The 12793-nt window shown below is 36.1% G+C and overlaps 1 protein-coding gene across 1 annotated transcript; it reads right to left on the bottom strand.

Annotated features, from left to right (window-relative positions):
• Positions 1-3359: 3359 nt before the first annotated feature.
• On the bottom strand, positions 3360-11313 carry LECT2 (leukocyte cell derived chemotaxin 2). The gene is made up of 4 exons (XM_016137707.2): positions 11057-11313; positions 9590-9686; positions 7962-8107; positions 3360-3841 (listed from the first exon to the last, which is right to left on the bottom strand). The coding sequence occupies exons 1-4, from the start codon at positions 11100-11102 to the stop codon at positions 3675-3677; spliced, it is 456 nt and encodes a 151-aa protein (XP_015993193.1). The 5' UTR covers positions 11103-11313; the 3' UTR covers positions 3360-3674.
• Positions 11314-12793: the final 1480 nt, after the last annotated feature.

The raw sequence follows: 12793 nt of genomic DNA, 5'->3' as shown, positions 1-12793 counted from the left end.
CACCACTGTACCACATTCTTTGTCACTGTGAGCTCTGTAAGAGCGGACATCTCATTTCATTCACTTTAGAATTCAAAACTCAAAACAGTGTGTAGTACATTAGTACACACTAAATAAATGCTAATGGACCTGACGTTGCTAGTTAAAAAATAAAACCAATTTTTTTAAGACAGTTATTACTATTAAAGATTATATCATCTCTACCTTAAGATTGCAGGATAATGCAGAAGCAGCATACAATAGGGAACTTAAAGTCTGGTTAGGGTAACAGGACAAACAGGCATCTAGGAAATGGCATATCTGGTATGGAGGGGTCAGGCTGGCTGGAGATCAGAGTATTGGAAACACTGAAGAGATAAACCTTCAATCTCACCTGCTTTAAAGTATATAATACCTGAATGGTAAGGTGATGGAATGCCAGTAGTGTTTGCAGTAGAGGATAATGAAACAAAACAGAGAAGGACTGGAGAAGGGGAGGTCAAGGGGAAGTTTATTCCCACAGTCCACCAGCATAGAGAGATAATGAGTACCAGTGGCTTCTTATTCATCAAAGGAGAAGTTGCTGCTCTGCGTGGTGCTCTTAAGTGGCCCAGTAGACAGACCTAGTGAACTGAGCACTAAAATGACTCTTGAAGCGAAACTCAGAGTAAAACTGATCAGCTCAATTAAATGACCCTTGTTGAGCTCACATTTACTAGGTAGATAAAATGAAGACCACTTTTAGGACCGCCAAAAATGAGATGAGGAAATATATAGTATTTTTAATGCTTCATCTAATGAAAATGTCTTCATTTACTTTGGAAGTCCATGAAAAGTACTGCTTATCTAAAATTAGAGAATTCTAGATAAATGAGAGTTTGACGTTAGATGAATTTTGAGCTTCAGGCTTTTAGAAATATTTTAGTCCATAAACAAACTCGTTTATATTTAAAATGTGTCTTCGCATGTGTTAACAGGTTCTGGAAAAGTTAGGATAGCTTGGTGGGCAAAATGTAAATGGAGAGAAGGAGAGAAAAGGTTTTATTGTAGCCTGTACTAAAGGAGCACAGAAATAGGAACCCCAAATTTTTGCTTTTCCTTCTTTATAGCCTTGTTGACCTCATTTGTAGTGTACTAAATATTGGGGAGATGGGAAGATTTTAAAGTCATGCATGTTGTTGTCAATATGCCGCTAAGTGTGATAAATGTTGGCACAAGGACGTGAGAATTCTTCCCTCTCTGGGCCTGGCCACTTAAATTGGCCCTTATCTTGTGCTTCTATTAAATTACCTTCCTGCAATAAACTCAGAACATTTTGTGAAGAAGCACTGATTTTGTTCACATTATTTGCAGTCAGCGAACCCAATACCTGACACCCAAAATTATAAGTTTATATTTTAATCACTTTCACTAAGGAAAAGTTAATCAATACTATTACTTCTCTGTCATTTAAACCTTTATGATACTTTGAGTGGAACATTTTGATACTCAAACCTAAAAGAACAGGAAATAGAGGGAAAAAACAACCACCTCTCTGATATAATGCACCAGAGGGCGCTGTATTCTATTTCTTCCTAAGAAGGAAATCCTTTAGTCTAAAGTTTGCATTTCCATTCAACAGATACAAGAGTGCTTGTGGAAGGCTAGGCAGAAGGCAACATTCTTGCTCTACCTTGTGGAAGCTCTCCATTCCAGGTAATGAGTCTGGTGTTGAAACAATCGCGTCAGTAGGTTGATTATTTAGAAGGCTAAGCATATATTTCATTGTTCAAACATTGTAGAGCTCTTTAAAAATTGCCTTTAAAGTTTGCTATTTCCTTTTTTGTGTACTCAGTCAGAGTGCAGCCTTTATCCTTTGAAATCGAATGTAATTTCTGGAAGCAACCTAAAGTTATTTGATACTGAGATAAATAAGGTAGATGATCAAACCAGACAGTGCTTGTTATTGTTTTCTTTTTTTAACCAAAAATTAAATTCTTTATTTGCTAGCCTTGTATAAAATGTTATGACACAATAGAGGATAGTATCTAACTAGGTATAAGAAATTACTAATTGTGTCATATGGATGCTAAACTGTCTGAGAACCATCAACTCTTTTTCCTGGCCACCCACCTGCAAGTCCTGTTACCTCTATAACATATTCATAATAATAAGTACTCATAAAATCACCTCCCAACTGTAAAACTATAGCATTAGTAGTAACTTAAATTTGGCTGAATGGTCCTTCCCTATCCAATGCCAACTTAGGTAACCAGTGCTTATTGTTTGATTTCCTTTTTATTTTTTTTGTCATGTATTTGTGTGTTCCTAAAAATTATATTTTAGTTTTTATTGTTTTGACTTTGTAAAAATAGTGTCATACTGTACTTGATATTTTGGATTATTTTTTTTTTACTCAAAACTATGTTGCTATGATTCATACATTTTGTTATGTTTACTCAAAATTATATTGCTGTGATTCATCCAGTTTTGTTAGGTGAGGTCCATTTATTATGATTACTGTATAATATTCCATTCTATAATTAACCACAATTTATTTGTCCATTTCACTGTTGATGAACATTTGAGTTGTTCCAGGTTTTGCTATGACAAATAGTGATGTCAGGAACATTCTTATATATGTGTCCTATATATGTGAGAACTGTAGCCACTTCTCACCAGTAGTAAAGTTCAATTAATTACATTTTCCTCTGACATATCGACAGTGAGAGAACAGAGTCATTCTGCTGGAGTTTTCTGCATTCCAAAATGATTTAAGCAAAAATTTTGAAGGAAGTTTCCAGAATGATGGATTCAACTTGTTCATTTCTTACTGACTAACTGAAATCTAGGGAATTATTTCTGGTCCTTTGAACAGTAAAATGGTCTTATTTTCCCTTAGTACCTGTTGTCAGCATAACTAGAAAAGAATAATATAGGTATACAGTGATGTACAGAGAAGTAAGTAACTATGATATTCATATGGCCAGATGAGGCTGACTGACTTGGTTCAATGAGATACTTCAGGTTAGGATCAACCTCTTTCTCTTTATAGTACTCCCTGTAATGCAACTGTACTGAAATCTAGAATATTATGTATTTTCTTAGACCACCATCATTCATTACCTAGAAGTTCTACCACTTGTATAAGAGAGTAGGTAATGTGTGGCTATAGAGACCAGCAACTTCTCTCTTACCCATGCAAGCATCTCACAATCCAACTATTTTGACAAACCTAAGGATATTGCTGAAATCCCCCACAACCTTAACTCAAAAGAAACTTCCAACTTATTTAGTTAATATTTATTATGTGTGTATGTGTGTCTACCCATTGTATAATACACCATTCTTGTACTGTAAAAACAGCTGGAGGCTTTTTTTTTAAAGCAGAAATCTAGTTTTAGAAGCATTAAAAATACAGTCTGGACCAGATTAAATTTATGTTTATTTATCCTATGTATTTAGGACTAAGAAATGTTTAAAACAACAACAGAAAACACCACCCCAGATCTCACAGGTTACGGAAATATCAGAGAGCCCTGAGAAATTAGTTGACACGCAAAAATATCAAAGTGGCAATGAGTTGAAATCAAAATACCATTTTCTTCTTTGCATGCATCATGTTTCTAGTTGAACACAAATTTCTTGAAAAGCAGCATATGCATTCAGATTTTAAGAAGATGGCATTCTAGAAGATCTGTTCATTTGTCTTCCATTTATAGGTACACAGTGGGATCGCTCAGGTCACAGTTTTCAATATGTATGTGGGATTGTATGCCAGGATAAACTTTTTGCAAGGGCAGTAGAGTTCCCAGTTTTTCTCCCTTCTTGATAGAACCTTTATATTTAATTGGCTTGATGTAGAACATTTTAATACAGAAACCTAAAAGAAAAGAAGTAAAATTATTATCTGGATTTCAGTAACCTTGATTAAGAAATTCAAAAAAAAAAAAAAAAAAACAAGAACAAAAATGGAAATAAAGACAAAAAGAAGGGAGGGTTGATTGAACTCAGTGAAAGAATAGAAGAAAATGGCAAAATTGCATCAGAAACAAAACCTTGCAAGATGCCCAAGGAAGAATAGATTCTAATGAACATTTAATAAAGGCATTGAAGAATAACAGAAATATACTCAGTAGCTGAAGAAAATTGATCCAGAACAATAGCAACTCTAAGACTTATTCTAATTAAACTGTTAGACTTTAAAGACAAGGAAAATGGAAATAACTGGTACAAGAATACAAATCTTCCTAAATACCAAAAGAAAAATATTTTTTAAATAATGAAGACCCACCAGATGGAGAAATGGAGAGTTAATATAATACCATAATTATAACAAAATAAATACAACAATGTTGAGACTAAATATATGCTTATCTCTAAATGTTAACCTGTCTATTAAATAGATTGTCCTATTGGCTTTAAAAGGAAAACCCAGTTCTGTGCTACATACAGTAAAATACAGTAATTGAAAAAGGCTAAAAAGTTAAGAGCCAGACAAAAATTTGCCAAGAAATATGGATGCAAAAAGGAAAGCAGGTGTTATGATTCTGTTACCAGAGAGTGGCATTCAGGCCAAAAACCACTGAAAGAAGACAAAGAAGGATAATTTATAATGCTAAATCCAATGAGGATGCAACAGTTAGAACTATCCATGTGCTAAATAACACAGACCATCTGTATAAATCAGAGACTACAGGAAATAAAAGGAAAAACAGAAACCCATTAGTAATAGGAGACTTAAACATATATTAGTGAAAATAGGCCAAGTGGACAAAACATGAGAAAGTCGATAGAATCGTGCTGTTTAACATAGTAGCTGCTAGCCACATGTGGCTAGTTAGCACTTAAAGTGTAGCTAACCTGAATTCGATGTACTTAAGATACACATTGGATTTTGAAGACAATACAAAAAAAGGTAAAATAATTTTTATATTACATTTTGAAATGAAAATATTCTGGAGATATCGGGTTAAATAAAATATATTATTAAAATTAATTTCACCTGTTTTTACTTCATGCGACTACTAGAAAGTTTAAAATATACGTATGTGTCTTTTATTATATTCCTATTGGATAGTACTGGTATAGAAGATCTAAGCAAAATCACTAAAGTATGTTGTATGTACAAATATTAAACAGAATATGTACAAGACCTCTACACTAACAACTAATACAAGAATGTAACATGTTCATTGATTGGAAGACTTGTTGCTTTTAAGATATCAGTTCTCAATTTGATATATGTAATTAGTGCAAATCCAATCAAAGTCCCAGCAGGAATTTTGGTGGAAACTGACAAACTGATTCTATAATTTGGAAATGGCAAATGACCAAGAATTGCCAAGGCAGTCTGGAAGAACAAAGTTGGAAGATTTATACTACCAGATATCAAGATACATTTTAAAGCTATAGTAATTAAGATGGTGTGGTATTTGTGGATATCGACAAATGGCTGATGAAACACATTAGCAACACCAGAAACAGACCCATATGTATTCAGACTCTGATTTATGACAAAAGATACTCAAGTGCAGTAGGGGAAAAACGATCTCTTCAAGTTAATAATACTGAGTCACTGAGTCAATTAGATATCAATATGGGGAACAAATCTTGATCCTTATCTCATTCCTTACACAGTTCCAGATGGATTATAAATCTCAGTATAAAAGATGAAGCAATAAAGCTTTTCGATGGAAACAGAATATCTTTATGACTTCAGGGTGGGCCAATGTGTCTTAAACAGATAAAAAAAAATGTTAACAAAAGAAAATACCACTAAATTTGAGTGCATTAAAAACAAGAATTTTTGTTTATTAAAAGGAACACTAAGAAAGTGAAAAGACAACTCACAAAATAGAAGATATTTACAATACATATATCTGACAAAGGACCTGTATCTAGAATATGCAAAAAGCTCTTGTATACTAATAAGAAAAGGATAGGCAAAAAAAGACAAGGCAAAATACTTGAATAGGTACTTCACGAAAGGCAATATCCATGTTATCAGTAAATATGCAAAGGTGCTCAATTTTACTAGCCGTCAGGTAGATGCAAATTAAAGCCAAATGAGAGATCACTACAGACTCACCAGAATGGCTGTAATGAGAAAGGTAGATGGATAACACCAAGTATTGTGTCTGGAGCAGCTGGAACTCTCATACAGTCCTGGTAGGAGTGTAGGTTGGCACTATTACTTTGGGAAACTGGCAGTATCTGCTAAAGCTGAGGATACACATATACCATGTGATCCAGCACTTCCTGTCTCACAGCATTCTGCCAGTTGTTGAGTATATTGATTCCCATTATGCAACTGGGGAAATTACTTCAGAATGGATTTGTGGATACACTGGGCCTACTACAGATGGACTCGAGTGAAACACTTCATTGATTACCTGAACCTAGAAGCCCCTAGTGTGACAGGTGGACCCCAGTGGCCTTTTGAATCTCCAGGATTTGGTGTCCCTTTTGAGTGAGTGTTCAATAATCTCTGAAAAGCTCGATTATTTCTTCCTCAGTGTATAGTCATTTTGCTAAAAGGCTGCAGGTCCTTTTGAGGGTAGCTAGAAGAAAGGTTAACGATATAAATTTTTGGCTGTGTGTCAGAGCCCTTCCTCAAATAGACTCAGCATCCTTTTTATTCAGGGAGCTCTGGTACTATGAACTGGCTCAAGTATGGGAACTGGGATGGGATGGGGAGTGACCTACTATTGTGATGATTGAAGTCAGACGTTTGTTCATCAGACCTAGAGTGTTTCCATTTATACAGATCGGATAAGGCTTTAGTAGGCTGCCTATCTATTTGGTTTTAGGTCACCATGATTAACTAGACAATACAACAGATCTCTGTGCTTCAGATGAATCTGATTACTACTTAAGCTCCACTGCCTGTTAGGTAACCATGCCAACCTTGGCCTTGGTTACTAAGTGGACTTCATTCAATGGCAGCTGTTTCTCTTGTCATTTCAGGCCTAAGCCATTTTGTAGCTCCTCAAGGACATGGGCTCCCTCACAAGTGTTTCTTATAGTTTGATTAGGGGAGTGTCCGCTGGACCCACTCCCAAAAAGAATGCATATTTATGCCAACTAAAAGACATGTACAAGAAAATTTGTAGCAACATTTTCATAATCACCTGATAATGCTGGATCCTACCCAAATGTCTGTCTAGAGAAGAATGATGAAATAGATGAAGATACATGCGTATAATGGAATACTCTATAAAGTAATAAGAATGAAAGAACTAGAACTATATGCAAAAAACGTGGACGAATCTCGCAAACGTGATCTGGAGTGAAAAAAGCCTCATAAAAAAGACTGCATGCTGTTTAAGTCCAAATCATTTCCAAAAATAGGCAAAACTAATATGTGGTGGGAAAGTGATTACCCTTGCTGGGAATAATAAAAAGTAGCACATAGCATCTCTAGGTTACTGCCGATATTCTTTTTCTTAATCTGGGTGCTGGTTATATGAGTGTTTTCACTTTGTGAAAATCCATGGATCTGTACACTTATGCTTTGTGTACTTTTCTGTGTGTACCTTATACCTTAATAGAATTTAAACAAACAACAAACCTAATACCTGGAGTACCAGGAGGCCCAGCTTTACCTGGAATACAGAGGCCATTCTAAATATTTTACAGTCAACTCTTGCAGAAATGTCAACATTTTCAAATTGTGAGATTTTGGTAGATGAAAGTATCTATTCATGATAGTTAATATTGTTGAAAGTGATTTCATTTATAGATCGGTAAGCAAAACTACATAGGCCACAGAAAGAAAGTTGTCAGTCAGCTGCAGAGATAGGTGGAGTGTGTGCATAATGAAGATGATTTTAGGGAAATTTGAAAATGCATTAGCTGTTTTGATTTGGTACCCTATGTCCTTCATGTTCTAGGTTTATCATTTTGAAGGAAGCGTGACACGTCTATGTGTGGAATATGTGTTCAGTAAATAAACATCAAACATCTCCATATGTGTCCTAGGCATATACACCACCTCTTACCTCTTCCAGATATCCGAACACCATTGTTGATGGCATTTTTGTTTTTATAAGGCTTCTCCTGGCCCAAAATCATTCCAGTGAAAGGAGCATACACAGTAGATCCATCAGAGCACAAGACATCCACGCCCTGGTGAGGCCTCTGATTCCTAGGATGTAGATAAGAATGAACAGACTGAGGAACTGCCCTGGGAGCTTTATTGCCCAGGAATGTGACATTATTTTTGTGTTGCCAGACTAGGGTATCAAAACTCAAAGCTGCTGAAACATATAGAGATATCTCAGGTTTCCTCACTCTGTTTTGCCCAATTTTAACTTCCGTCCCTGAAGAAAGTAATAACTATGTTGTAAAGATTAAAGCATTTAAGATAGTAGTTGATACTTGGGAAGCCTTTAAAAAGCATTAGCCATTATTCTATAGCATTTTGGAGAAATGAGGCCAATTCGTATGTTAATTTTTTAGAGATCTGAATCTTGATCCCCTTCAAAGACCACTGAGGAAAGAGTTGTCTTTTTATGAGAACCTATCATGAAATAATCATATGGTACCCTAATCTTATTTTTCCCTCAGAGGTCCATCAATTTTATAAACATCTTATGTTGTATATGCTATTTTAATTCAGTGAATGATACCTCCTGGGTTTGTTAAGGTATATGGAGCACAAACACAAAATGGTCCCAGATTATGAGATTTCTTGAGATTGTCTCTAGCAATCCTCACTGCTGTCACTATGTCCTTTCTTACTAGCCTCTTCTCCTTCCTAACAGGCTGCTACCTGAAAAATCAGATTCACCAGGATTGTTAGAATTATCTATAAAGTAATGTCAAGCAGGTTCCAGTGAAGCGCCAATAATAACTTATTGTATAGGTCAAGTGCATAAACTTTAGGGTATGAACCAATTCAGTCTTAATTTTGGCAATTTTGAGGCCATTTTTTCATATTTCCTGTCTCTTAGGTGTATCTCCAGGTATTTGAGGTTGCTTTATAAGTAATATCTACATAAGTGAGCATTCCACTAAATTATTGATGATGATCAGTAATGCATTTGGCCAATGGCTATTTCATCAAAGAGTGGTACCCCCAAGGTGGTACTGTGCATTTTCGAAAATGCACAAGTGTGTCGTGTCCCTCATTGTCTGGAAGAAATTTCCGGCTTAGGGCCAGCCTCTGGTGGTCAGCTCCCACAGCTTAGGTCAGTAAAATATGGTTGGTTTAATGGGAAAAGTATCCAAAAGCCTGAATCCTAGTCCGGCCTTCACCATCTCCAACTGTGTTTGGTATGTCCCTTAACCCGTTGATACCTTAGTTCAAGTTCCTCATCTATAAAATGGGGGAGTAATGTTTGATTTTCACCTGGGGAAAAAACCAGGTGAGATAAGTCAATGTGTGAAAACATCGAGAGGGAAAACACAGTGTTTGCTCCACTTTCTCTTTTCCTAGTCTATACGTTGTTCCCAATTCAGAGCCCATACTTGAAGCAGAGTTGCTCCAAAGTCAGTAATGCTGCTGGTTCCTCTCTGAGTTTTTCTGCTGTCAGAGGGAGATGATTATGAGGAAGCGCAGGGCAAGTAGACAAAACAAAGAAGCTAAGAGCCCAACGGGTCTATGGTTATTTGTGAAGCCCCATACCTTTGAACAGTGTACTGGCCACAGCCGTGGCCGTCACACGTCCTGATCTCATTGGAAGACTTGCCAGCACATATACTAGCCCATGGTCCGGCCAGCACTGAAAAATAGAAACATGAGAAGCAGATTTCCTGACCTCATGTTTCCAATCTCCATTTGCTTTATAAGTCTCCCAGTGGATTCTGAAAATCCTATTTTTACTATAGTTTTTCCCGCTCTGCAGCTTATGGGAAGGTCTTCCTTTAACTCCTGATTCAGATGTAAAATTGACTTTTTCCTTGGCTACAGAGTCTGTTTTACGACTCATAGAGTATTTATAAATGTGTCTATTTATTAGGATTAACCTCCCTCTCTATAGTTTCATATTATCCACTAATAAATGGCATAAATTGTGCTTTTCAAATTTTCTTTGTTCATCGCTTAACATTGGGATCACTAAATTTAGGTTAAAGAAAATAATCAAACAGCATGGCTCAAAGAAAGAATCCTAGAAATTAGAAAGTAACTTTGAAATGTTCGCTTATTATTAGTCCCAATAATCAAATCCAAGAACATGTTTGAATTAAAGGAGAAACACATGCTGACTAGCAGAGTTTATTTAACACCAAATAAATCTCTCATGTTTGCAATCATGGAAGAGGGAGACTCTTAGAAATAAGAACATGGCAAATCAATTTAGTCTAGAATGGAGTGAGAAGAGAAGGTGGGGAACGGAGTAGAAACAATTATAAAATTATGAAGCAGTAAAACATGAAGGAGGGGGCAGTGCTCTCGTATTTTGTGCAAACTTTGTTTTAAGTGCAACTTCTCCTTTAATAGAATAAGTACTTGATGAAAGTTCAATTGAATTCAATTTCCCAGATTTCCAGTGTTAACATTCACAGAGAGGCACAGTCAACAAACTCATCCTTTCACTTCAAAACAAACTAACAAAAATGGAAGCAAAACCAAGTGCCTGCTAATTTGATTGTTGATTTTACTTAATAATCTTTTACTATTTGTTACTGTACGTGCCATGAAGAGAAGCATAAGGCATATGGCATGTGGCTATTAAGCATATTCTATACTGAACAATTTATTAATTCCATTTTCTCTCCCACTGTGACTTTTAAGGGAGTGTTCCTCTGTCCTAATTCACACGTCGGTCTCTGTATCAAGAATTTTCTAAATCAAATTCTTACAAACTTCTTACTTTCTAATTATGTTCCAAGTAAGTCCTAGACTGAGATTGAAAGACTTCATTCTTAAAGCGCACCCGTCCCATCTTTGTGTTTTCCTCGTTAAGGAACCACGACGTTCACACGGAAACTACTGAGCGCCTTCCTCGCCTCTTGTCTCCCTCCTATTCCATTTTTAGAAACCGAATGCACAAGTTTCTGTTGTGATTGTGTTAATAGCAACTTTGAAATATATCCTTGAAGTACGTTTTTAAAAGTTAGCCAAGATTCTAAAATTGTGTTTTTGACTTACCAGTCGAAGTCAAAACAGCCAAAAGGAGGACTCCTGTGGAAAACATCTGGCTTTTGTTTCCTTATGACGTGTCTTCCTCTGATAATTATAATTGCTCCGTGCTCTCTTTGAAGAATATTCAAGTTTGAATAAATATGTTCTAGCTATTTAGCCTTAGAATTCTGCATCTCTCATTTCTTTAATATGAGACAAAACAAAACAAAAAGAAGAGATGAGAACGGAGCAAGTCAAATTCTAATACTCCCTGGATAGCTGTTTGATTCACATGTAGGACCTAATTTTATTGGAAAGGCTGACTAAATATTAACAGAAAGTGATAAGGCTAAGAGAAGAGTGCGGCTTCATGAATAACTGCATAGATAGTAAAAATACAAAAATGTGCACAGATTAACTTGAGGATAATAGTTATCTCTGAGAATAGAGGGAAATAGAATTATAGAGGGGTATACAGAGGGCTTAAACTCTAATATACTTTATAAAAAAGAAAAAGATCTGAATATAAAAAATTATTAATCATTGAAGGTAGTAATAGGTACTTGTTATAGTACTCTATACTTTTCTGTATATGTCAAACATATACCAGCATCTCTTTTATGCTTAATAGCAGATGAGGCCCTGGGATTTTCTGTGGAAATATCCTCATTTAAGTAATTTGTCAGTAGTTGTAGGAGACTGAGATTATGCCCCAATTCTTCACCTCTCCCTGTACCCACACCCTTGCCATGTCTCAGGGGGCCTCCCCAGCTAAAGCCAGCCTTGTACATCCCTTAATTTATATAGAAAATCCCCAGCTCTCAGAATTAATAAACACAATAAACTCCATTATGTTTAAGGAAATATCAAAGGAATTAAAGCAAATATGAGCTAGTTAGCTGAACATTTGTTCTGAATGAGGCTGGCCTGTCCATTATGAAGTGGTATCCCAGGGCCGGGGGGGGCAGTGTCATTGTTCTTTGTGTACGATCAGCGATTGTGGGGACCGTTCATTCATATGATTGTGACATGTTAGAGACCTTTTGATCAGAAACACTGATCTGTTAATAGACGTCTTTGAAGGAGACCTTTATCCAATCTGAACTATACTTCTTCATAAATATATGTGGAAGTACAGTTAGTCATTAGGCTACAACTACTGAAGGGCATTTAATTGTGCAAGATGTTGTTAACTATCAGCATTATAAATTGACCTCTCATTTCTCCCCCATGCCTTGTGCCTTGACCCTTTCATTTTTCTTAGCACTTTCACCAACGGTAAGGAGGGCTGTGAGCAAGGGGAGAAATTCAAATGGGCTGTCATTCACGTTTGATGGTAGTGGTGATAAGCACTATTTTTCCTATATCAAGATTAACTAAAAGTTACTTGCCTCTTTCAGCATATCATTCTGATCTCTTTTTAGAAAAACTTGAGTTAAAATAGTATAGGAGAGCCCACTCAATTGCAAAGCTCATTTGTTTCCTTCTGTCTCATCTCTGCTTCTCTGTAACTCTGTCTTCTGCTTCTGACAAGGTAAGTAATGACCTTATGCTGAAATATCAAAGGGAGAAGGCTGGCCATGCTCCAGGAGTTCATAAACATTGTTTCTGATATGTTAATATTTTGTGTTTGTCTAGTCCATTTAGACTGCTATAACAAAATATCATTGACTGGGTGGCTTATAAACAAAATAAATTTATTTATCACAGTTCTAGAGGCTGGAAGTCCAAGATCAGGGTGCCAGCATGGTTAGGTTCTGGTGA

Source organism: Rousettus aegyptiacus, unplaced genomic scaffold (assembly GCF_014176215.1).
Source record: "Rousettus aegyptiacus isolate mRouAeg1 unplaced genomic scaffold, mRouAeg1.p scaffold_m13_p_7, whole genome shotgun sequence".
Taxonomy (NCBI): Eukaryota; Metazoa; Chordata; class Mammalia; order Chiroptera; family Pteropodidae; genus Rousettus; species Rousettus aegyptiacus.
The sequence above is the reverse complement of the archived record's forward strand: the minus strand, read 5'-3'. Positions and strand labels throughout refer to the sequence as shown.

What these genes read in the sequence shown, in the direction of transcription:
- LECT2 (XM_016137707.2), bottom strand. Translation starts at nt 11,102, where the DNA reads ATGTTTTCCACAGGAGTCCTCCTTTTGGCTGTTTTGACTTCGACTG. An exon ending in GGCTGTTTTGACTTCGACTG is followed by an intron (nt 9,687 to 11,056) that starts GTAAGTCAAAAA and finishes TCTATTTTTCAG; the next exon opens with TGCTGGCCGGACCATGGGCT. An exon ending in TGTTCGGATATCTGGAAGAG is followed by an intron (nt 3,842 to 7,961) that starts GTAAGAGGTGGT and finishes CTTTTCTTTTAG; the next exon opens with GTTTCTGTATTAAAATGTTC.